Here is a 26,837-nt window from a genome sequence, read left to right on the forward strand (position 1 = left end):
ATTTTGTCAACATCTGCTTAGAACCACCCATTTGTAAATTTTGGTTACCTACATGGAATTAGCTTGAGATTTTATGGCAGCAGGGACTAAATGTAGAAAGCACTGACACTGAGATATGTGAAATGTCTAGCTTATGATATGCAGCATGATTGAAAATTGAAAGTGGGCTATATTTATTGAACAACTTTGATTCATGAATAACCATGACTGTCCCATCTGGATTGCCATCTCTGTCACTAGCCCATACAAGTAAATTATTAGGTTCAGTTTTGAATTTATGAACCCACCAGCATTAAGTGTCCTGTGAATGGTAATCTCTGAATCCTAGAGCAGAGTCCCTCAAGCTTTTCAGAATATAAAAGGATTTTTATGCGCATACAAATTCAGAGCAGATGCCACTCTGGCAAGAAGGAAGAGTAAAGGATGAGGCCAAATTTCATAACCATTTCTGTGATTTTCCCAGATCAGCAAAACAGACAAAGTAAATTGTGATAATGGAATGTTGGATGATTCATTTTTTTTCACTCCACTCATCAAGCATTTATTCAGTATCAGGCACTATTCTGGGCACTGGGAATGTACATATAAATAAGACCTAGTCCTTACCCTCAAAAAGCTCACAGTCTAATATTGAGGGATGTTTATGGGAAGTTAAAGTAAACAAAAAAGAAATACAATGGAACAATATAATTCTCGTGTCTATAATTATCCCAGGATTCCTTAGGATCCTGATCCTCTGAACAAACTGTGTGAATAAATTTGTGTCAATGCCCTATATGGGTGTAAGCTTCTCTGTTTTCATGAGAATATGCTCCTGTCCTGAAATTGTCCTTAATTTTCTAAATAAGTCAACGAATAAAAGTTATATTAACTGAATACCATAGAAATGAAACTTTTTTTCAGTAGACATAATTTTGTAAATATTTATATTATATTTCATATTCTGCCTGTGGAACAAAGTCTTCCATGATTGCCAAGTTTATGGTGCTTGTATTCATTCATCCCTTCTTTTAAGATAATTATGAACTGTATTTTTATCTTTTTAATAGCTGGACTCATTTTAACAATAAGCAACAATGTATTTTGCAGCATGAGTTTAAGTGCACAGTGTCCTGGTTTCAATTCTGAACATTTTAGTGATTATTGAGAAAAAAAAAAAAGACAAAACAGCTTGTCCCATTTTACAATACTCACTAAAAGGCACCTCTAGCAACTTCTTTGCTTGGGCTATGTACAAGGTTCACGTGTTCCTTTTAAACCTTCCAGAGGATATGCAACTCAGTTCATTTTAGACATGTCACTAAGGCCATTTCCACTTATTGATTGCACTGAAAAGACACCGATTGTGTTTTGCTCTATAAAAGAAGTCGTGGTGGAGATTTCTTCAGGGGAGAAGGGACAAGGTTGTTGTTATTCTTTATTTTATGATCTGACTGTAATCATTAGAGTAGGAGACAAAACGAATGGGCCTCCCTATTCTCTGACAATAACTCATGCTAGGCAGATTGTATTTAATTTGTATAGTGGGGGGAGGAAATGTATTTGTGTGAAGATGGACTTTCACATACAAGTTAAAGGGGAGAAAGAAGCTGAAATGAAGCTAGTCACCAGAAAGCTAACAATGATTGTTTTATTTTCCATATGCTATGTGGGTAGCAGCCATTTTACAGAGCCTCTCTGGCTTTTTATTAATACTACATAAAAGTAAGAATACAAAAAACTAAGCAATAAGAAAAAATAAAATGCCAATTTTATCCTTACTTTTCTGAAATTCGGAGGACTCTCATTTAAATCAAATAGCTTTTATGTCACTATCATTAGATTTCTTTCTTGGCTTATTTTCGTAGACTGTGAGGCTAACTAAAAATTATGTTTTCTGAAAATCATCAAATCAAAAGCAAATTGAAGTAATGTTTCCATTGTTTAACTGGTTCTTTTCTTGTCCTATTGAAACACAACTCTATAATTTTTATCAAAAATAGTTACTCACTTTACTGTGTTTTTGTTTCATTTGATTCTAGATGCGTGGCTTCGTGGTTGAAGTTCTCCAACCCAAACAACTTTAAAAATTTTTTCTATGAAATTTTGACATAAACTATTTTATTTTCAAGACTATTAGGATATTTTCCTGAACATATTGTAGTAACACAAATGGAACCAAAAAAGTATTGATGATATGTTTTATCATATTCAGAAGTATTTCTCATTTTTTTCACTCTTCAACATGAATATGAATTTACTGCACCACCTCTAAATACGGATTTCTAATCCCTAAACCCAGCCATCCATGAGTTCATCAAATGTCCATCCTCAGTTTCACTCTATTATGTAATGCACATTTGTAGAAGCAGAGCATCCATGCAAAAAGAAAAAATGAAATCAGAAATGTAGATAGCCATTTATTTATAATTGACATTCTAAGAATGTCAATTACTAATGGACTAACTGCCAATTACTAAAGAGCTGAGACTTTATTTTCCAAAGGGCAAAGCTTTTAAACAAATCTACACACAGAAAAGTGCACAAATTATTTTATTTTACAAATACTTGCACATTTTTGTTGAAATTTTCTGAGAACAGCCCATATAAAAATTTCTAAATTGTGAAAAAATCTTCTTCCTTTGAAGGCTGGGTTTATACCTTAAGCACCTGACAATGTACCTGTGATAGAGGAGTGCTAAATCTACGAGTGTTGCACAGATACAGACATGGGCTTGCTTAATAAACTAGGAAATGAAGAAATTGTATAAGGTGAACCCACAATTAAAAGGTTTACAAAATATATACTTAGCATTATAAGAAATCTAATTGCTAATTGAGTAAATGGCAATTACTAAATAGCTGAGACTTTATTTTCCAAAGGGCAGGGCTTTTTTCTTTACATCTGCATACAGACAAGTGCTCAAATCATAAACGTATAGTAATAGCTGAATGAATGACTATGAAGTAAATACACTTGTCTAACCATAATCCAGTCCATGAAGCAGAACATTACTAAGCCCCAGAGATCCAATTCGGGTCTCCTATAGTCACTATCCTAATTCTTATCCCCAAAAAACACTATCCTGACTTTTTTTGTTGTTGTTGTTGTTGTTTTGAGATGGGGTCTCGCTCTATTGCCCAGGCTGGAATGCAATGATGCAATCTTGGCTCACTGCAACCTCCACCTCTTAGGCTCAAGTGATTCTCCTGCTTCAGCCTACTGAGTAGCTGGGATTACAGGCACATGCCACAGTGCCCGGGTAATTTTTGTATTTTTAGTAGGGATGGGGTTCCACCATGTTGCCCAGGCTGGTCTTGAACTCCTGACCTCAGGTGATCCACCCGCCTCAGCCTCTCAAAGTGTTGGGATTACAGACATGAGCCACTGTGCCCACCTGACTTCCCTTTTTTCTTAAAGATAAAATCAAATGGATTTATCATGTACATGCTTAGAAGTACATATATGTCATACAATGACTAAATCTAGCTAATTAACATATACACATAGTTATCATTTTTAGGTGAGAAAATCCACTCTCAGCATTTTTAGAGAATCCAATATATTATTTATTATAGTCACAATGTTGAACTTATTGATCTTATCTGAAATTTTGTATTCTTTAACCGCTCCCCACTCCCAGCCCTCCCAATCATTCTAACCCCTGATAAACACCATTTTGCTCTCCACTTTTATGAGATCAACTTTCTTAGAGTCCACATGTGGGTAAGACCATGTGGTATTTGTCTTTCTGTGCCTGGCTTATTTCACTTAACATAATGGTCAAATTCATTCATGTTGTTGCAAATGGCAGGATTTATTTTTAATAGTTGAATGTTGAATATAATTTCACTGTGTCTAGATAACACATTGTCTTTATCTGTTCATCTGTTGATGGACAAGATATGATTCTGTGTGTTGGCTATTGTGAACAGTGTTGCAATAAACATGAGAATGCAGATGTCTTTTTGACATACTGATTTCATTTTATTTGAATATATACCAAGTAGTGAGATTGCCAGATGATATAGTAGTTCCATTTTTAATTTTGGGGGGAGCCTCCATACTGTTTTCAATAATGGTCGTACCAATTTACATTCCTATCAATGGAGGGTGAGGGTTCCCTTTTCTCTACTTGTTATCTTTTGACTTTTTGATAAAAGTTATTCTAATGTGTATGCGGTGACATCTCATTGTGGTTTTTCTTTTCATTTCCCTGATGATTAGTGAGATTGAGCATTTTTCCATATACCTGTTGGCCATTTGTATCTCTACTTTTGAGAAATGTCCATTCAAGTCCTTTGCCCATTTTTTAATCGGGTAATTTGTTTTCTTGCTATTGAGTTGAGCTGCATATATATTTTGAATGTTAATCCCTTATCAAATGTAGAGTCTGCAGATATTTTCACCCATTCTGTAGGATGTCTTTTTACTCTGTTGATTGTAGCTTTTGCTGTGCAAAAACTTTTTAGTTTGATATAATCCCTTTTTTTTTTTTTTTTTTTTGGTTTTGGTTTCTTTGTGTGTGTGTGTGTGTGTGTGTGTGTGTGTGTGTGCTTTTGTTGCCTGTGTTTTTTGGAGTCATATCCAAAAACTCATTGCCTAGACCAAAGTCATAGAACTTTTCTCTACATTTTCTTCTAGCAGTTTTACAGTTTTATATCTTATGTTTACATCTCTCATACAGTTTGCCTTGATTTTTTTATATGGTGGAAGCTGAAGGTCTGATTTCAGTCTTCTGCATGTGGATATCCAGTTTTTGCAGAACCATGTATTAAAGAGACTATCCTTTCCCCATCGTGTGTTCTTGGCACCTTTGTCAAAAATCAATTGATCATAAATATGTGGATTTATTTCCTGGCACTTTATTCTGTTTCATTGATTTATGTATCCGTTTCTATACCAGTAGCATGCTGTTTCAGTTACTATAGCTTTGCAGTACATTTTGAAGTCAGGTAGTTTGATACTTCCACCTTTTATTATTTTTGCTCAAGATTGCTTTGGCTATTTGGGGTCTTTTGTAGTTCTCTATGAATTTTATGATTGTGTTTTCTCTTTCTGTAAAAACTGCCATTAGAATTTTGATAGAGATTACAATGAATCTATAGATCCTTTTAGATACTATGGACATTTTAACATTAATTTTTCCAATTCATGAACATGGGATTTTTTTCTATTTATTTATGTCTTCTTTGATTTTTTTAATCAATGTTTTATAATTTTTAATTTAGAAATCCTTCACCTTCTTGCTTAACTTATTCCTAAGTATTTTTTTTTTTTTTGTAGCTATTTTAAATAGGATTGTTTTCCTGATTTTCAGGTAGTTCACTATTGGTGTATAAAAACACTACTTAATTTTGTATGTTTTTTTATCTTGTAATTTTCATGAATTTGCTTATCATTCCTAAGAGTTTTTTGGCAAAGTCATTAGGGTTTTCTACATATTAGATTGTTGCCTGCAAACAGGGACAATTGACTTCTTCCTTTTCAATTCTAAAGCTTTCTTTCTTTCTTTCTCTTGTGTATTTGCTTTGGCTAGGACTTACAGTACTATGTTGAAGACAAGTGGCAAGAGTAGGCATCCTTGTCTTTTTCCAGACCTTAAAGGAAAAGCTTTCAGCTTTTCCCTGTTTAGAATGATGTTAGTTGTGTGTTTGTTACTTACGGCCTTTATTTTGTTGAGGTACATTTCCTCTATACCTAATTTGTTGAGAATTTTTATCATGAAAAAATTTTCAATTTGTCAAATGCTTTTTTGCATTTATTGAAATGATCATATGGTTTTTGTCTTTCATAATGTATTACATTTATTGATTTGCAAATATTAAACCATCCTTACATCCCCACACTTGATAATAATGAATGGTTATTTAAATGTGCTGTTGAATTTGCCTTGCTAGTATTTTGTTGAGCGTTTTTCCATGCATATTAATCAGGGATATTGGCATATAGCTTTTTTTTTTTTTTTTTTTTTTTTTTAGTGTCCTTGCCTGGCTTCAGTATCAGAGTGATGCTGTGCTTGTAAAACGAGTCCGACAGTATTCCCTCCTCTTTCACTATCCTGACTTCTAACAACACTAGTTGGTTTTTACTAGTCTTTGAAATCATCTGGAGCTTTTTATGTCTTGTATTTTTCAGTCAACACTATGTTGGTAAGAGTCACCCATATTGTAACATGTAACTGTAGGTAATGCTGTCTTCTAATCTACATTGTGTGAGTGCCCCCATAGTAATTGATCATTCTACCATTGACGTACATTAAGGTTGTTTCCAGTTGGGTCTGTTACAAATAACTATATAAAGCAATTTCAGGAGAATTATCTATTTTACAATATTGAGTCCTCTAATTCATAATCATGGTATATTCTACTTTTTTTAAGCCTTCTTTGAGCTTTGTCAATATATAGGTCTTGAAAGTCTTTTCTTAGATTTTTCTCTATTTTACTATTTGGTGCCATTTTAACTTATCCTGTATTTAATTTAGATTTCTTTAACTTTGTGTTATGAAATTTTTTTTAAATATCTGAAATATACAGAAGAGTATAGTGAATTTCTACAAACTTAACATTTACCTTCATCTGTTACGAATGAAAGAATAATCTGTTTTGTGCATAATGCCAGTCAATCTCCTATATTATTTTGAAGCAACTGTCAGCCATTATACTGTTTCACAGAACATATTAAAAATCTCTAAAGTATATGCTTTTTAAAAAATTGCCACCGCTCTGCTTCCTGAGAACATGCAGGTTAGAAAATGTACTCAGTGTAAAAAGCTACGAACTAAAAAAACACACCTTATATAACTCTGTCCTCAATGTTTCTCTTGGTCTCTGCCTACATTACTTACTAGGTTCTCCAATGTTTATCTCTGCGCAAGCATAGTTTATCATTCAGCCAAGGATTTAACAGGCTTTATACTCAGGTTGTGGCTCTTATCCTTCCTGCAGCTCTCTCACTTCTTGAATTTCTATTTTGTATTTTCAACTGCTCTTTATGATAAACTTCCTTTGCTACTCCAACTGATAAGGCTGCGATCTTTTGCCACCATTGCCAGAGGGATTGAAGAACATCCACAAACAAAATAAGCCACAAACTCGCAATTCTTATTTTTGCAGTTTCAGATTTTCAAGAGTAAACACTCCTCTAGCTTCTGTCTGCTTTTGGATGCTTGCCATGATTTTAAAATTCTCATTTGGGTCGGAGTTTGTATAATCATTTTACTCATCCACATTTCCATCGTTTTCTTAATATCTCTAAGATCTGTGGGATATTTTCTTTTCATCAGCAGTTTGTATGTCCTCCTTCCCCTCTCTCCCGCCTCCTTTGATCTCTCTTGATTAGAAGAGATTTACAAATTATGTGATCTTTTCAAAGCATTAACTTTGTCTTTATTCATTTTCTTAATGTTTCTTTTTCCAATTATTTTTGTTGTTCCTGTCATTTTTATATCCTTCTTTCTACTTTATTTTTATTTAGGTTTAAAATTTATTGCTCTATTTTGAACATGTTAGATGGATATATCACTGACTTTTGGCTTTTATTTTTTTTTCCAGTATATCTATTAAGGCTATATATCTCCAAAATTCTCTCTTCCCAGCATCTCATACAGACCATGTCATATAATATGATTAACTAGTTAGTAATTTTTAAAGATTAATATTCTTCTACCTGAAAGTATTTCAGATCGAAACTTTTGTTCTTTCATTAAATTAAGATATATGAAACAAGACTGTAATATGTCAACCTAAAAGGAAGCAGCTCAGGAAAATGAATATAGATAAAGTGTTTATTTGGGTCAAGTTTGAGGATTGCAACCCAGGAGCATAGATTCAAGTTGCCCTGAATATACACTCTGATTAGTAGCAGTAACAAGTAGATTTTTAAAGGCAAAAAAAGGGCAGCAGTGGGAAGGGTGTGGGCTGATACAAAGTCCTCCCTCAGGAATTCTCATTCATTTACAGAAATAGAATTGATTAGTGAATGGCTATACATTGTGAAGCTATAGGGTTATAGTGTCTGATCCGGCCTTGTTAGTTAATTAGTAGCTACTTGTGGCAATAGCAAGCAGTTTCAAAATGAATACATAGCTTAAAGGGGAAGTGGGGCATGGTTGCAGTCTCATTTTACTGTTTCTTTGGCTATAATAATCAAAAGGACTTGCGTTCCTCAAATAAAATTTCTCATCTCAGTTTACAAGTCATCTCACAAAACATATTCAGGTACATCAGTTGTAATTAAATGCTCTTAGAATTTTTTCTGTTCAATATGCTCTCTTTCAAAATGTTTGAATAAAGAATGTGAAGAAGGCAACTAATATTTTTAAAAGACATACACTGAACTACATGTGTTAGGAAAATATTTAATTATATTTATAACTAATCTTCTTCAGTATATTTTCTTTATGCAGCAATGACAGCTTCTAGGAAAAATAAATACAAATTTATTCAGTAAGTAATATCCATTATTATGTTTCTTCTGCATTTTAAACTTTCTCACCTCATATCATCTAATCACTGTTGAACTGCCTCATAAATATTCAAAAGTTTAACAAAGCATCATTTATTTATTTTATGTAATTCATTAAATTGCATCCTTTATGGTAAAATTACCTCTGGGCACAAAGTAACTAATATGCATGCAATTTAATAATACTGACTGCCAGCATGTCTCAAAGTATTGATTGTGAATAGCCAATGTAATAACTACACCAAGTACTAAATTCAAGAGATTGGGAAACTGGAGATGAACTAAGTTGATGCAAGCAGGGACTGTGCCAATCAAAACAAATGCATCTTTCATGGAAAATGTGCTCCCTACATATAGGATTTTGAAACTCTTAGTAGAAGGACATGTCTGATCTTTGATGTTTTATAAGAAAGGAGAAATGTAAAAGGCAATTTAACCACTATAAGGAAAAAGGTCATAATATTCCAAAATATATCTGAAGGTAAGGAATTAGTAGTGAAAATATGCTATCAGTGAAATATCTGTCCTCAAATCCTCTATTTAAATTATTTGCCACTTTTGTGTTAGGAATGATAGTAAATTGAATGAAAGCATGTAAAATCAGCTTTCCTTAATTCCCCAGTAAAGTACCCATGAAACCATCAGAAAAGACAATCCTCACTGCAATCACAGTGAGTGGTGTAAAACAAAGTCATCAGAGTGTTTCTAGGTTTTTCTTTCCTTTCATCTTTGTGCAGTGACCCAGCCTCAAAATCCCATTTTCTAGGTTCAAGCAAGCAATGAAATAGCCTCTGACCCTTTATCTTTTCTTCAGCAAAGCAACTGCACTCATACATATGAAGCTCTGGTTTTCAGCCCAAACCTGGGTAGATTTCTTCAGGTTGTTTGGAAATATAAGTAGATGCTTATACCAACCACCAATAATCTGGCATCTCCCTGCACAGCATAGACCACTGGTCGGGGAGATAAAGTCTAGAAATGCATGTCTCACCATTCAAATAATCCTTAAACTCATTTTTAGAACAGTCGAAGATCAGTCAGATAAGATACAAAGGTGATTAGACTGAAGAAAAATCTTTGAAAGAAGAGAACGTATCATAGAAGAAAAACCTTTGAAAGAAGGAAACAAATGGTTAGCTTTAGTATGAATTCCTTTTCCTAGAAAAGATTTTCTTGTAAATCACAAGAAAAATTGTAAACATATAGTTCTAGATCTCAATGAGATAAACAAGAATAGTTCTTTTATATTTAAAGAGCAACTCAGAATAGGAAGAAAATCAAAATCAAAGTAAGTAAAATATTCATTGGAAGCAATAAGATGTAAACTTGAAGTGCTAACTATTTAAACCAATGCTTCAGAGTACAAACTTGAGAAATAATTCTAGAATGCAAAGTACATCAACAATAAAATTTTATTTTAAAATGTGAGAGAAAATGGTAGACATGAAGAACAGAATAGATTTGGATCATACATAATAGGATCTGCAAAAAAGATAGAATATATGGAACAAAATGAGTAACAAAAAAAAAGTGAACAAAAATTCAAAAACAAAGCAACCAGGAAAAAATTCCAACATTTAAGATAGAGAAATTCCAATGTGTCAAGAAATATTAAATTCTTAACAGCCCCATCTTTGTCACTCCCATACTAATCCATCACCAAAGACTGTTGATTTTATATTCTAAATATTTCTTGGTCCACACACATCCCTATATCCACCGCCATTCCCTTAGTTTAAGCTATCCTCGTTTCTGACCAAGACTCCAGCAGCGTCTCCTAAAAGCTCTTGCTGTTTCTACACTAACCCGTTTCCAATCTGCCCTTCATATTTCAACTGTTTATTCAGTAAGACAAATTATCGAGTACCTCCATGTGCTACTATAAAGCAATCATGAATAAATTAGGATAATTTCGTGTGATAATTATAATAATTATAGTAAAAATTAAAATGATGTGAGAGAGAGTGACTAAGGGAGGGGTGGTTTCTTTAAATAAGTGGCCAAGGAGTCTTCTTGGTTAAGCTGAAACATATATAAAAAGAAGGGGATAGCCATTTGGAGAACTGTGAAAAGAGCTTTCAGTCACTGGGCACCAAAAGTTCAAAAACTCTGAATTGAGAATGTGATTGAATGTTTGAGGCTCATTCTGCTAGAAGGCAGTGGACAAAGTGAGGTGAGATATAAGATGAGGTTGCAGAAGTATAGAGATCATATCAGGTAACGTCTTGCAAGCCATGGTGAGAAGTTTGGAATTTATTCTAAGTGCAAAAGGAAGTTTTTAACAAAAGAAGGCTCTAATTTATGTAGTTTAAAATGAAAACTAACTTGATACTTCAAAACACAAACCTAATTGTGCCACATACACACTCCCAAACTCACCCTGCTTAAAAGCATTCCATGTGTTACACTTGCACATAGGACATTTTTGGTTTTTACTAACCCTAGCTCCTTAACATGGCCAACTACAAGATCTGGCTCCATCTATGACTCTAGCATCAAGTGCACCACACATGGATCACCCACCACATCTGCCTAACTGCACTGTCTTCAGCCCCACATCCCCCTCTTTCCAGACTGCACACAGGATGCCTCTGCCTTCCCTCTCCCTTTGCCTGCTGAACTCCTAATCATCTCTCAGCCTTCAGTGTAACTATCTCTGCCTTAGTGAAGACTTCCCTGACTAGCCCCTGCCCACTGAGTCCTATCCCTCAAGTTAGATCTGTATCAATATGTAGCTTCCCACAAACCTCTGGTCAAAACCCCAGTTTTACATTTGTGTGTGTGATCATTTATTCAATACGGCCTTACGTAGACTGTAACTCCAAGAGGGCAGGGACTTCATCTATTTTGATTCATCATTGATTCTCAGTTGGCCCTAGGCACAGTGTTTGGTAAATAATACATATTCAAAAAATATTTTCGAAAGGACAGTTGAATTAACACGTTTTTAGAACTCAAGAGCTGGTAAAATATCAAATTTCAATATGCATTTTGATTTTTAAAAAATAAAACTGATTAACAGAAAGACAAAATTTGATTATTAAAAAATAAAACCAATTAATAGAAAGACAAAATTACTCTCAAAGATGCAAAAATCAAAAGATTTTTCTTCTACATTTAATAAAAGCAGAAAGTAGAGTGGTGTCTATTAAATGCAGGAAGTACAATGTTGAGTTAGCAGTGATCATGGAGTACAATTAAAGATATAGAAATAACTGAATGTAAGTGCTAAGAATTGTATTTTTAAAACCTAACAAGTAGGCCAGGCATGATAGCTCACACCTGCAATCCCAACACTTTGGGATGCCAAGGCAGTAGGATTGTTTAAGGCCGGGAGTTCTAGACCATCCTAGGCAACATAGCAAGACCATGTCTCTACCAAAAAATTTTAAAAATTAGCTGGATGTGTTTGTGCACACGTGTAGTCCTACCTACTAGGGAGGCTGAGGTGGGACAATCTCTTCAGCCTAAGAGATCCAGGCAGCAGTGAGCTCAGATCATGCCACTACACTCCAGCCTAGGACTAATATATGACTAATAAAATGAGACCTTGTGTTAGTCCCTTCTTGCATTGCTATGAAGAACTACCTGAGACTGGGTAATTTATAAAGAAAAAAGATTTAATTTACTCATAGTTCCACAAGTTGTACAGGAAGAATGGCTGGGGAGACTTCAGGAAACTTACAATGATGGCAAGAAGGCAAAGGGGAAACAGGAACATCTTACATAGCCGGAGGAGGAAGAGACAGGTGCGAGGTGCCACACACTTTTAAGCACCATCTCCTGAAAACTTATTCACTATCATAAGAACAGCAGGGGGGAAATCTGTCCCCATGATCTAATCAACTCCTACCAAGCCTCACCTTAAAATTGGGGATTACAATTTTACATGAGATTTGGATGGGGACACAAATCCAAACCATATCAGACCTTGCTAAAAAAAAAAAAAAAAAAAAAAAAAAAAAAAAAAAAAAACTGAAGATGGCAGATAGGAGGCAGGACTAGCTTGCAGCTCCTATTCAGATGGATAGAGCAGCATGTGAACTTTTGCTCCAAGAACTACCACAGGAACATACCAGTAAAGCCGAGAGAATCTGCAGTCCCTTTGAAAGAACTGGATCGCCACTGAAATCTCCCTGAGATGCTAAAAAACTGTGAGTCTTCTTGCTTTTTCAATGGGGAGGCACGTGGTCTGGGACAAGCTCTCAGCTTTGGTCACTGGCTGCCTGGAAATAAACTCAGTGCTGTTGGATGGGGGCCTGGTGGGAGTGAGACCAGCCTTTAGGACTACAGAGCAGGTTGAGGCTTGTTACTGCTGGCTTTTCCCCATTTCCCTGCTGACCTGTATGACCCAGCAGAGGCAGCCATAATCCCCTTGGGAATATAACTGTATTGGACAGGGAACCAATAGAGAACCATAGAGAACACCCCCCATTCTCCACAGCAGCCACAGCAAGCCCCACCCAAAGAGAGGCTGAGCTCAGAAACGGCTATCCCTGCCCCCACCAGGTGGTCTTTCCCTACCCACCCTGGTAGCCAAAGACAAAGGTCATAATTTCTTGGGAGCGCTATGGCCCTGGCCACTGCCTGAGAAACCTGAATACTTAACCAGGTGTCATCAGGGCAAGTTTGCATCCTCCCTATAGGATTGAAGCTGTGTGCTCTTGAAAGCCCCACAACATTGCTGGAGGCCAACCAACCCCAAAACAGCGCACTAAACAAAAACACAACCAAGGACCTTCACAGAGTCCATTTCACTCCCCCACTGACTCCACCGGAGCAGGTGCTGGTGTCCAGGTTGCAAGACCTGAAGACGAATCACATCACAGGACTCTTTGCAAACAGTCTCCAGTACCAGCTAGAATGCCAGTAGCCCTGCTGGGTGGCTGGACCCAGAAGAGCAAAAACAGTAACTACAGATCAGCTCTCAGGAAACCCAATTGCTAGGGAAAGGGAGAGAACACCACATCAAGGGAGCACCCCATGGGACAAAAGAATTTGAATAGCAACCTTTAATCTCAGATCTTCCCTCTAACATAGTCTACCCAAATGAGAAGGAACCAGAAAAACAATCCTGGTAATATGACAAAATACGATTCTTTAACACCCCAAAAGATCATACAGGCTCACCAGCAATGGATCCAAACCAAGACGAAATCTCTAAATTGCCAGAAAAAGAATTCAGAAGGTCAATTATTAAGATAATCAAGGAGGCACCAGAAAAAGGTGAAGTCCAAATTAAAGTATTCAAAAACATGATACAGAATATGAATGGGGAAATTCTTCAGTGAAATACACAGCATAAATAAAAAACAATCACAACTTCTGGAAATCAAGGACACACTTAGAAAAATGCAAAATGCACTGGAAAATCTCAGCAATAGAAGCAAAAAGCATAGGAAAGAACTTCAGAGCTCAAAGACAAGGCTTTTGAATTAACTCAATCCTTCAAAGACAAATAGAAAAGAATTTTTAAAATGAACAAAGCCTTCAAGAAGTTTGGGACTGTGTTAAATGACTAAACCTGAGAATAATTGGTGTTACCAGAAGAAGAGAAATCTAAAAGTTTGAAAAATGTATTTGAGGAAATAATCAAAGATAACTTCCCCAGCATTCCTAGAGACCTAGACATCCAAATACAAGAAACTCAAAGAACACCTGGGAAATTCATCGCAAAAAAGATCATCACCTAGGCACATAGTCATCATGTTATCTAAAATCAAGACTAAGGAAAGAATTTTAAGAGTTATGAGGCAAAAACATCAGGTGACCTATAATGGAAAACCTATCAGAGCAATAGCAAATTTATCGCAGAAACTTTACAAGCTAGAAAGAATCAGGGTCCTATTTTTAGCCTCCTTAAACAAAACAATTATCCCCCAAGAATGTCATATCCAGTGAAACTAAGCTTCATAAACAAAGGAAAGATACAGTCTTTTCCAGAAAAATAAATGCTGAGAGAATTCACCACTACCAAGCCAGCCCTATAATAACTGCTAAAAGGAGCTCTAAATCTTGAAACAAATTTTCAAAATACACCAAAATAGAACCTCCTCAAAGCATAAAACTCATGGGACCTGTAAAACATTAACACAATAGAAACAAAAACCAAGGTATTCAGGCAACAAATAGCATGATGAATAGAATAGTGCCTCATCTCTCAATACTAACATTGAATGTAAAGGGCCTAAATGCTCCACTTAAAAGATACACAATGGCAGAATAGATACAAATTCACCAACCAAGTTTCTGCTGTCTTCAGGAGACTGTCTAACACATAAGGACTCACATAAACTTAAGGTAAAAAGATGGAAAAAGATATTCAATGCAAATGGATATCAAAAGCAAGCAGGAGTAGATATTCTTATATCAGACAAAACAAACTTTAAAGCAACAGCAGTTAAAAAAGACAAAGAGGGACATTTTTTAATGATAAAAGGACTAGTCCAACAGGAAAATATCATAATTCTAAATGTATATGCACCTAACATTGGAGCTTCCAAGTTTATAAAACAATTAATACTAGACCTAAGGAATGAGATACATGACAACACAATAATGGTGGGAGACTGTAATACTCCACTGACAGCAATAGATAGATCAAGACAGAAAGTCAACATAGAAACAATGGACATAAACTATACTCTAGAACAAATGGACTTAACAGATATTTACAGAACATTCTACCCAACAACTGTAGAATATACATTCTATACATCAGCACATGGAACATTCTCCAAGACAGACCATATGATAGGCCACAAAACAAGTCTCAGTAAATTTAAGAAAATCAAAATTATATCAAGTAGTCTCTCAGACCACAGTGGAATAAAATTGGGGATCAATTCAAAAAGGAATCCTCAAAACCATGCAAATACATGGAAATCAAAAAACCTGCTCCTCAATGATCGGTGGGTCAACAATTAAATCAAGATGGAAATTTAAAAATTCTTTGAACTAAATGATAATAGTGACACAACCTATCAAAACCTCTGAGATACAGAAAAAGCTAAGAGATAAGAAGAAAGTTCACAGTAGTAAATGACTAGATTAAAAAGTCTGAAAGAGCACAAACAGACAATCTAAGGTCACACCACATAGAACTGAAGAAACAAAAAAATCCAAACCCACAGCCAGCGAAGAAAAGAAATAACAAAGACAAGAGAAGAACTAAATAAAATTGAAACAAAAAACAGAAAAATACAAAAGATAAATGAAACAAAAAGCTGGTTCTTTGAAAATATAAGTAAAATTGATAGACCATTAGCATGATTAAACAAGAAAAGAAGAGAGAACATCTAAATAAGCTCAGTTAGAAACAAAACAGGAGATATTACAACTGATACCACAGAAATACAAAATACCATTGAAGGCTATGATGAACACCTTTACTTGCATAAACTAGAAAATCCAGAGGAGATGGATAAATTCCTGGAAATATACAACACTCCTAGATTAAACCAAGAAACATAGAATCTCTGAACAGACCAATAATGAGCGGTGAGATTAAAATGATTATTTAAAAATTGCCAACAAAAAAAAGTCCAGGATCACAAGGATTCACAGATGAATTCTACCAGACATCAAATAAGAATTGGTATCAATCCTATTGCCACTATACCAAAAGATAGAGAAAGAGGGAATCCTCCCTAAATCATTCAATGAAGCCAGTATCACCCTAATACCAAAACCAGGAAATGACATAACAAAAATAGAAAACTACAGACCAATATCCCTGATGAACATAGATGCAAAAATCTTTATGTCAGAAAGATAATCCACCATGATCAAGTGGGTTTCATACCAGGAATGCAGGGATGGTTTAACATGTAAATCAGTAAATGTGATATACCACATAAGCAGAATTTAAAATCACATAATCATCTCAATAGACACAGGAAAAGCATTTGACAAAATCTAGCATCTCTTTATGATTGAAACCCTCAACAAAATTGGTATGGAAGGGACATACTTTAAGGTGATAAAACCCAGCTATGACAAACCCACAGCCAATATTATGAATGGGGAAAACTTGAAAGCATTTCCCCTGAGAACTGGAACAAGGCAAGGATGCTTACTTTCACCACTTCTATTCAACACAGTACTGGAAGTTCTACCCAGAGCAATCAGACAACAAAAAGAAATAAAGGGCATCCAAATTGGTAAAGAGGAAGTCAAACTGTCACTGTTTGCTAAATATATGATTGTATACATGAAAACACTAAAGACTCATCCAAAAAGCTCCTAGCACTGATAAATGAATTCAGCAAAGTTTCAGCAAACAAAATTAATATACACAAATCAATAGCTCTGCTATACACCAACAGCGACCAACCTGAGAATCAAATCATGAACTCAACCCCTTTTATGGTAGCTGAAAAAAAAATACTTAGGATTATACCTAACCAAGTCTGTGGAAGACCTCTACAAGGAAAACTACAAAACACTGCTGAAGGAAATCGTAGACAACACAAATTGAAACACATCATGCTCATGGATGGGTCGAATCAATATTGTCAAAATGACCATACTGCCAAAAGCAATCTAGCCATTCAATGCAATTTCCATCAAAATACCACCATCATTCTTCACTGAACTAGAAAAAAAAATCCTAAAATCCACATGGAACCAAAAAAGAGCCCATGTAGCCAAAGGAAGACTAAGCAAAAAGAACAAATCTGGAGGCATCACACTGCCTCACTTCAAACTGTACTGTAAGACCATAGTCACCCAAACAGCACAGTACTGGTATAAAAATAGGCTCACAGAACAATGAAACAAGATAGAGAACCCAGAAATAAAGCCAAATACTTACAGCCAACTGATCTTTGACAAATCAAACAAAAACATAAAGTGAGAAAGGACAGCCAATTCAACAAATGGTGCTAGGATAATTGGCTAGCCACATGTTGAAAATGAAACTGGATCCTCATCTCTCACCTTATACAAAAATCAACTCAAGATGGATCAAAGACTTAAATCTAAGACCTGAAACCATAAAGATTCTAGAATATCACATCAGAAAAACCCATGTAAACATTGACTTAGGCAAAGACTTCATGACCAAGAAACCAAAAGCAAATGCAATAAAAACAAAGATAAATAGATGGGACTTAATTAAACTAAAAAGCTTCTGCACAGCAATAGAAATAATCAGCAGGTTAACCGACAACCCACAGAGTGGGGGAGAATCCTCACAATCTATACATCTAGCAAAGGACTAATACCAGAATCTACAAAATAAACAACTCAGCAAGAAAAAAATACACAATCCCATCAAAAAGTGGGCAAAGAACATGAATAATTCTCAAAATAAGATATGCAAACTGCCAGCAAGCACATGGAAAAATACTCAACATCACTAATGATCAGGGAAATACAAATCAAAACCACAATGTGATACCACCTCGCTCCTGCAACAATGACCATAATCAAAAAAATCAAAAAAGAATAGATGTTGGCATGGATGTGGTGAAAAAGTTACACTTTTACACTGTTGGTGGGAATGTAAACTAGTACAACCACTATGGAAAACAGTGTGGAGATTCCTTAAAGTACTAAAAGTAGATCTACCATTTGATCCAGCTACCCTACTACTAAGTATCTAACCAGAGGAAAGGAAGTCATGATATGAAAAAGATACTTGCACACACATGTTTATAGCAGCACAATTAGCAATTGCAAAAGTACGAAACCAGCCCAAATGCCTATCGATCAATGAGTGGATAAAGAAAATGTGGTATATACACTGTGGAATACTACTCAGCCATTAAAAAAAAAAAAAAAAGAATGAAATAATGGCTTCACAGCAACCTTGGTGAAATTGTAGACTATTATTCTAAGTGCGGTACCTCAGGAATGGAAAACCAAACATTGTATGTTCTCACTCATGTACGAACTAAGCTATGAGGATGCAAAGTTGTAAGAATGATACCTTAGACTTTGGGGATTCAGAGGGAATGGTAGGGGGTGACAAGGGATAAAAGTTCTCGCACTGGGTACAGTATACACTGCTTGGGTGATAGGTGCACCAAAATCTCAGAAATCACCACTAAAGAACGTATCTACATAACCAAACAGCACTGATTCCCAAAACACCTATTGAGATAAAAAAAAAAAATGGAAAACTAAAGATTAGAAATTTTTTTTAAAACGTGACAAGAAAAAAAAAAAAAAAACGTTGATAAGATGATGTGTTTTGCATGTGTAATGGTCAGGGAGATACGGGAGATCTCTGTACCTTCCTTTCAATTTTGCTGTGACCCTAAAATGCCTCCAAAAAATATTTTAAGAAGTATGAAAAATTGGATAAGCAAAGACAAAATCGTAGGAAGAACTACTCAATGGTTTTATATGACTGAATGAAAATTTAAAAGTAGGGGAAAGTTCACAACTCACCCAGTAATCAACAGCTGCATATGGCAGAACTCATGAGTTTTAGATTTCATAACTTCATGAAACTGCATTGTATGACATGACTATCATAGAATCATCACATCAGAAAATCAAATATACTATATGCACAGTTAAAATAATTATTACCTTGGAGAATCAGCTTTGGAAAAAATGGAGTGTCTACTAAGAAGAACCATCTTTGGTCGGGCATGGTGGCTCACACCTGTCCAGCACTTTGGGAAACCGAGGCAGGTGCATCACTTGAGGTCAGGAGTTTAAGACCAGCCTGGCCAACATGGTGAAACCTCATCTCTACTAAAACTACAAAAATTAGCCAGGCATGGCAGCAGGCACCTGTAATCCCAGCTACTCGGGAGGCTGAAGCAGGAGAATTACTTGAACCCAGGAGCTTGAGGTTGCAGTGAGTTGAGATTGTGCCATTACATTCCAGCCTGGGCAATACAGTGAGACTCTGTCTCAAAAACAAACAAACAAAAAAAGCCATTCTCTTTATTTAGGTTAGTCTCTATACTCTCCTATAGGTATTAGATGAGTCGGAATTCATACTTCCTGTCTACCACTAATAATAATATTATGTACGTTATAATTTTAAATAAAAATAATTTTTGAGAGATAAAAATCAGAAAACCAAAATAATATGAAGGATAAAAAAATTATACTTACAAATAATAAAAATCAGAAATGTTAAAATATCAAGAAACAATGGTTTAAGCAGTTGAACAGCAGGGAAGCTCTCTAAAAATCATTTGCAAGCCTGAGAGAAGTACTATGTTCTCTGTTATATAAATAAAGATGCAGAGATTCACTGGTTAACTGACTTGTCCCATTATATTGTGGCTTACAAATACCAAAAGTAAAATTCACATATATACTTTCTGGCTTTACAACTTTGGAACCCATAATCTCCTTTCTGAGGTCTATTCTGGGAAATTAATCTAATATGTGGAAAACAGGGTGTATGAAGATTTCCATAGCAGCATTTTAATTAAAGGAGCAATATGAATATTTCCATGGCAGCATTTTAATTAAAAGAGCAATAATTAGAAGCTATCAAAATGCTTTACAGTACAACAATGGTTAAATAATATGTGGTACATAGGCATATGATAGAATGTTATTTTTAAAATAAGAAAATATTTTTATATAAGAGAACGAAAGCAGGACATAAAAAGTATAATTATTTTAAATATGTAAATAATATAGGAAGTGATACACAAAGAAAACAATTGTATGAAGGTATTAAAATGATAAGCTGTGCTCTAATTTTAATTATTGATATCTTTTTAATGATTTTAATTTGGTTTCAAGTGATTTTACATAGAGAGTTCAAAGTTCGTGGGTTGTTGAAATCTACATCTGAGGAAAAACTAAATGAAGAGTAGGTTCAACCTTAGAAAGTGCATGTGACTTGTGAATATTGTGTAACCTCAACTCCAGCTTAAGAACCACTAAAGGAGAGAAAAGTGACTAGAGTGCTATGGCAGCCCCCTGGTTCTGGGGTGTTCTGCAGCTTCCCCAGACCTAACCTTCCTGGCCTCTTCCCCAAAGAATCACAGCCTACATGTGGAACAGTGGATTTGAAAGCTATAGCAGCTCCTCATACGGGAGTTGGCGAATACATGCAGTCCCAGGGAGGCTTTGGATCACGGGCACCTTCTTCAGCAGAAAAGAAATCAAGAGCCTGAGTACAGCACATTGAACCTCACACTGTATCTCCAATGCTTTCTGTCACTTTGGTTGATGAAGTGTTCAAAATTGGCAGTGTTGAGATTTCACAAGTCACTCTTGTGAGGATCATCAGACATGCAGAGAGGGCTTCAACCAACATTGTTTACAAAATAGATGACATGACAGCTGCACCCATGGATGTTCACCAATGGGTTGACACAGATGACACCAGCAGTGAAAACACTATAGTTCCTCCAGAAAAATATGTGAAAGTGGCAGGCCACCTGAGATCTTTTCAGAACAAAAAGAGCCTGGTAGCTTTAAGATCATGTCCCTGGAGGATATAAATGAGTTCACCATACATATTCTGGAACTGATCAATGCACACGATACTAAGCAAAGCGAACAGCCAGCCCTCAGCAGGGAGAGCACCTATCAGCAATCCAGGGAAGAGTGAAGCAGGCTACTTTGGTGGGAATAGCTTCATGCCAGCAAATGGCCTCACTGTGGCCCAAAACCAGGTGTTGAATTTGATTAAGGCTTGCCCAAGACCTGAAGGATTGAACTTTCAGGATCTCAAGAACCAGATCAAATGCATGTCCATATCCTCAGTCAAGCAAGCTATGGATTTTCTGAGCAATGAGGGGCCCATCTATTCTACTGTGGATGATGGTCATTTTAAATCCACAGATGCAGAATAACTGGAACTAATTGGGTACCTGAGATATTTTACAGCTAGACCTAGCTTCACAGTCTATTTTCTCCAGCTGTGCATATGTTTGGCCAGGTGGCTTCTAGAAGTCAGTTTCATCTATAAAAGGTCTCCACCGACATCCTTTTGAAACTTACTGCTCTTCTGTTTTGTTTTGTTTGAAGCTCAGAAAGAGATGGGCAATTGACAGGGATGCAATCAGGGTGGAATTTCTTGAAGAAGTTATAAATAAGCTTGTTTCATACTAACATAATGCAAATATCTCTTTTATAAATGAAAATGTGCTAACCCTTTCCCCAACAGGGGGAACAAAAGAAAGTCCCATCAGTCAATTTGTCCATCTCATGGTGAAAACTTGCCCCTCCTTTAGGGAACTACATCAGAAAGTTACTACCAATAACACACTCCATATAAAATATCAGAAGATATGAAGAGGCTGAAGTAATTTAACATTTATAAAAACACACACACACAAAAGACGAGGAAAAAAATGTGGCTAATTACTGTGGTCTTCATTTCATAAAGGTGTAGTTGCAATTTGTAACTTCCTTCCCCTTCTTTCCATTTCTTGTTCCTTTTGCTTTCAGGTAGCACTGAGGTTGGTTGAGGTCCTTAATATGTCATGGTAATCAAAATGTTCATTCTTGAGATCAGAGCCTATAATGACTTCCTATGGTCACCACTGGAAGAGGCAATCCTAGACATGTTCCAGAATGTCTCCAAATTCCAATTAAACTTCCCACTACCCACAGAGTATAGCAGCACCATTAGCACCCTTAGCTGAAAGAGAATCTGGAAAACATGTTTGGCTTTCTAGACTCCACAGTCCACAAAACACGAAGGAGGCTGAAATGGGTCCAGTAATCTACTATTTTCACCACAGTAATTAAGTTGGGGGGAGGGGGGGAAAGAATTACTCTCTTATGACCTTCACCACAGTAACGCAGGATTTTTCTCAGCCCCTTCATCAGACTTGTGACAGGGGTGGCCCCATTTACTCAGCCTGCCGCATTCAAGCCTTGGTGGGAGGAAGCACATAATAAGCTCCATATGGGGCCCCACAGCCAGAATAGGCGCACATGGATAAATGCAGGATCCTGCCAGCCAGTCCAACTGTTGGCAGGAAAAATCTCCATGTGGGGCCCATGGTAGTGCCCAGGTGGTGCCAGGTGCCTGTGACGCCTAAGCCCCAGAGGCAATGTTAACAGTGCTCTCTTAGCTCTGCTGTCTCCGGACAGCTGTGTGAGAGCAGCTCAGCTGACAGAAGCGAGCTCTGTGTGGGGCCTGCATTGGTTCCCAGGTGAGAGTGTCTGCAACCCTGAAACCCCAGAGGGAGTGTTACAGTGCTCTCTTACCTCCACCGTCCATGGATGGCTGTGTGTTAGTAACTCATCTGACAGGAGCAAGCTCTGTGTGGGACCCACAGCAGTGCCCAGATGAGGGTACCTGTGACCCCGAAACCCCAGAATGAGGGTTAGAGCACTCTCTTAGTCCTGTCATTTGTGGACAGCTGTGTGTTAGCAGCTCAGTTGACCCCTTGCCCCATCACATGGGACAACTACCTTCCACTGGTGAGGGCAAAGGGCTGGTGTGACAGACTTTCTAGGTACCTGCACTCAGTGGGCCCTGAGCTCTTGTCTGGTGTCCAAGAAGAATGAGGTCACATGGACGAACTGAAGGATGGGGAAGGTGGAAAATGTTACTGAGCAATGAAAATGGCTCTCAGTGGAGAGGGGAGCTGGAAAGGGGTTGGGAAGGGCAGGTTGCCTTCCCCAAAGTTAGGTTGTCTCTTCCCTGAGGTCAAGCTGTCTCTCCTCTGAAGTGCAGCCCTCTCTCATCGCTTCTGACTGATGGTGGGATGTTTTTATTCACAGGATGGTGGGGGTGGGCCATAGGTAGTTTTGGAAAAGGCAAGATTTGATTGGTAAAAAGGCATTATTCAGAAAAACAAATCAGAAGAGAATGGGCAAAAAGGAAAAGAAGTTCTTGCTTCAGGCCACAGGTTTCAGGCGTCTCAGTTTGAAGGTGCAGTTTCACTGGGAACCCATTTCTGTCTGCCTAGAATTTCTCTGCCTCCTGCCTCTATCAACAGTAACGAAGTAGAGGGAGAAAGCTACTCTTTGTTGCATTGATAGGTAGTTAAGTTCTAGTGCCTGAACAGAGTAAAGCTTTAGCTTAATTGTGGGACAGTCATTAAGTCTCACAAAGGGATCGAGTTTGCTGAAGCCAGTTAGCATAAGCTCCTAACCAGGAAAGATGATCTCAATGCATAAAAAGGGCTTTGACAGAAAGCTGTTCCTTTCTGCCTCCCTCGACCCTCCCTACCCCCAGATCCTGACAATGCTGTTTCTCTACATTCAAACCACTCCAGAGTATTCAGTGTGCTGCTACCTCTTCTCCATTAAACTGATACAGCTTGTGTGATACATCTTTATGTGAAGCTCAAGTGGATATATTCAGATGCCACATACTCAGATAATTCATTTGAAGTTTCATGGTTTTGAATGGTAAATTGTTCTGATGACTTATGAGACAAAAGGACTCCAATTACTTTAAACGATTCTTCTTTAATGTCAGGATGCATTTTCACTCCTTCATGCCACCAGGCTACAAGGTAGCAGCTTTGGTTGTTTTTTTGAGTATTGCTATAGTGCTGCAATTTACACAGATGCAAAGCAGACAGTAATTAGGAACGTATTTTGGCCTTACTAGTAAGATCTGTTAATTGGGTGATATAGGAGTGATTTTTTCCTATGAGTGGACTCCAGCAACATCCAAAAAAGGGAAAAATTCAAGGAGCCACAAGCACAGAGGAAGCTTTAAAATTAACCTGCCATATGACCATCTGTTGACAGGTTGGTTACTGGAAAGACATGGAACAAGAAGATACAGCAGAAACAGTCAAAACTAGAGGGAATGAGTCTTTCGTCATCCTAACAGGATTAGAAGGAAATACCTTATATCACTTCACAGTGAGGGCTTACAATGGAGCTGGATATGGGCCACCTAGCAGTGAAGTGAGTGCAACCACCAAGAAATCCCGTAAGTGACCTGGGCTTTTTGTTTGTTTCAGGCAAAGGGGAAATATCTTATAACATTTCTCAAAGCCATGTGAGGTGCATTATAAGCAGAGGTAAAGGGGAGTTTTGATTCATAGTCTTGCTTCAGCGCTTAGATCTGAATCCTAAAACTAGCTCAGAACATTTCGCATTCAGAGTAGACAAAGGTTATCTTCCTGTGAAACAAGGCTAAGCAATTTTGACACAGAAGGGAGATAAAAGGATTCAAGTTCAAAAGCTCAGTAGAGTAGCTATTAAAATGACACTTCTGGAGCAAAACCCTCCTTATCAGACTCTAGCTGGAAGGAAGCCTAGATTGCCAGCCAACTACTAAGCAGGAGAAAAGAGAGAGATACTCACAAGGAATTAAATGAAGAAATGTATTTAAGAATCCTTGTCAGTTCACTTTCACTTTTTATTTTGCAGCCCCTAGTCAAGCACCTAGCAACCTCAGGTGGGAGCAGCAAGGCTCTCAGGTTTCTCTGGGCTGGGAACCCGTCATACCATTAGCCAACGAATCTGAAGTTGTGGGTTACAAGGTCAGTATTTCTTCACTCTTTTGCATAGATACTCATCTCCGAAACTGTTATTATGAAGATGGAAAATTAATAAGGCATAAAAAGACCCATTAACAAACCTATTTTTCCTCAATCATTTTCTATCTGTATCTTAGAAGCATAGCCTTCCTATAGATAGAGAAGCCAAGGCAGTCAAAATTAGTTTCAACTGCACAAGGCACAGAAAGGGAAGGAGTAGGAAAAGTAGTGACAATCTGAATGTAGTGTGAAGATGATTCTGTGAAGCATGGTATTAGGACCAGCAGAATTTAGGCAGAGAATTCTGGCATACGCCTCCAGGAGACTAATTTTGCTGGCAGCTGACAAATATAGGACCATTTCGTTTTAGTGGAAAGACTTTCTATTAGCAAGGAAACAGAAGAAGAAAAGAAAAATGCAAGGACCGGAACACTAGACAGAAAACAAAAAATCCAGGGAGAGACACAGCAAGCTCCAAGAGACCCCACATTTACATACAGTTATTCTGTTATGTGACAGTAAGATCTGGAAATTTGATAACATGTGCAGTTTGTTTTTGAAAAATAACTGTTATCTGATTTTTAAATAGATGTGATCTATGTATTGAATTGGCTTAATTTCAAATTCTTGTTCTATAATGTCAGATTCTGTTTGTTGCATTAAACTTCACACAGAATCATTAGTTGAATATTCACAATATTTTTAATGTAATAAAATATATTAAATATAATAGTTTAAAATATTTCAGTGATAATATTTAGACTGGAAGGTATCATTATAGGTGGTTTTCAACTATCAGAGATGGTAACACAGTATTCAATATATAAAATGCTAAAATTTGAGGAGCTAAAAACTGAAGTTATAAATGTAATATTTTAAGTTAATTCCCATTAATATTATATTACACAAACTAGCATTTGTTACCTACTGTAATTAGGATAGATCACAGACATACATACACACACACACACACACACACACACACAAATCCATCACTAATGCTCGGGAATATTGAATTTGATCTTTTGCAGGAAGGTCAGGTGGGTCATTTTCTATACCATTCCCTTACTCCTCTCTTTCCATACCGTTCCCCAAAAGACCATATTCTCACAACTTCTCCTCTTAGGCAAATATACTGTTTAATGCTTAGGGATAGCAGTTAGGCAAGAAATATGATAGACCATTCAAGAATCAATCTAAAATCATTAGAACTATGATGAACAATATCCCAAACTAGAGAGGCAAAGTAGAATGCAAGAGAAAACCAGATAAACATGTAGGGTCAACTGGAAGGCTCATAAGGTTTAAGTACCTTTCAAGTGAGAATAGAGAAATACCATATAACTAGAAAAAATACTCGACTGAGCTTGGGCGTAGGGATCCCAGGCTGGTTGCCACTACTCTTTGTTCACATTTGACACCTCTATCCCAGTCATTGTTCTTACCTTTTATATATAACTATCTCCCCAAACAGACTGAAGTCCTCAAAGGCAATAACTTTATCGTATTTCTTGTTCCTAATGTTTCTAGAATGGATGAATAATGTTGGCCCAGATAGAAATGTCTTATGCAGTTATTTATGTATGTGTATTATCAAATATGTATTTTTTTTTCCAGCATAACCTTGCCATTTGTTGTTGTTTAGAGGAAAATATATCACTGGCCACTGATTTAGATAGACTTCAGCTCAAATCCTAGTTGAGTAATTTGAGTAAGTTGTTTAAACTTTCTCAGTTTTATTTTATTAACTTCACAAACGGCAAAAATAGCAATAATAATACAAATTATACAGGATTTTCTAAAGAAGAACTTGTATAAAACGCTTGGCATATAAAATGTTCTCATGAAAAAACAGATACCGTTTCTTACTGTTATTGGAGGAGCATGTCTCATTAGGTAAAATTTTTAAAATTTTAACAAAGAAACTGATCTTGAAAAGTTGCCTCCAGTTCCCTCTTAATAAAGATAACACAAGTCACGTTGGAATACCTTGTTGCCGG

The 26,837-nt window shown here is 36.6% G+C and overlaps 1 protein-coding gene and 1 pseudogene across 2 annotated transcripts in view; both read left to right on the forward strand.

Moving 5' to 3' along the window:
* Window positions 1–26,837, forward strand: part of CNTN5 (contactin 5) — an 834,919-nt gene that overhangs the window by 791,953 nt on the left and 16,129 nt on the right. For both annotated transcript variants that reach the window (XM_030918933.1, XM_010357543.1), the window contains 2 exons: window positions 24,098–24,284; window positions 24,728–24,840. In XM_030918933.1, the coding sequence (XP_030774793.1) occupies window positions 24,098–24,284; window positions 24,728–24,840 (300 nt within the window). The remainder of the gene's footprint in view (window positions 1–24,097; window positions 24,285–24,727; window positions 24,841–26,837) is intronic.
* Window positions 20,424–21,231, forward strand: LOC104657674 (annotated as a pseudogene).

The sequence above is a fragment of the Rhinopithecus roxellana genome, chromosome 15 (assembly GCF_007565055.1).
Source record: "Rhinopithecus roxellana isolate Shanxi Qingling chromosome 15, ASM756505v1, whole genome shotgun sequence".
NCBI classification, from domain to species: Eukaryota; Metazoa; Chordata; class Mammalia; order Primates; family Cercopithecidae; genus Rhinopithecus; species Rhinopithecus roxellana.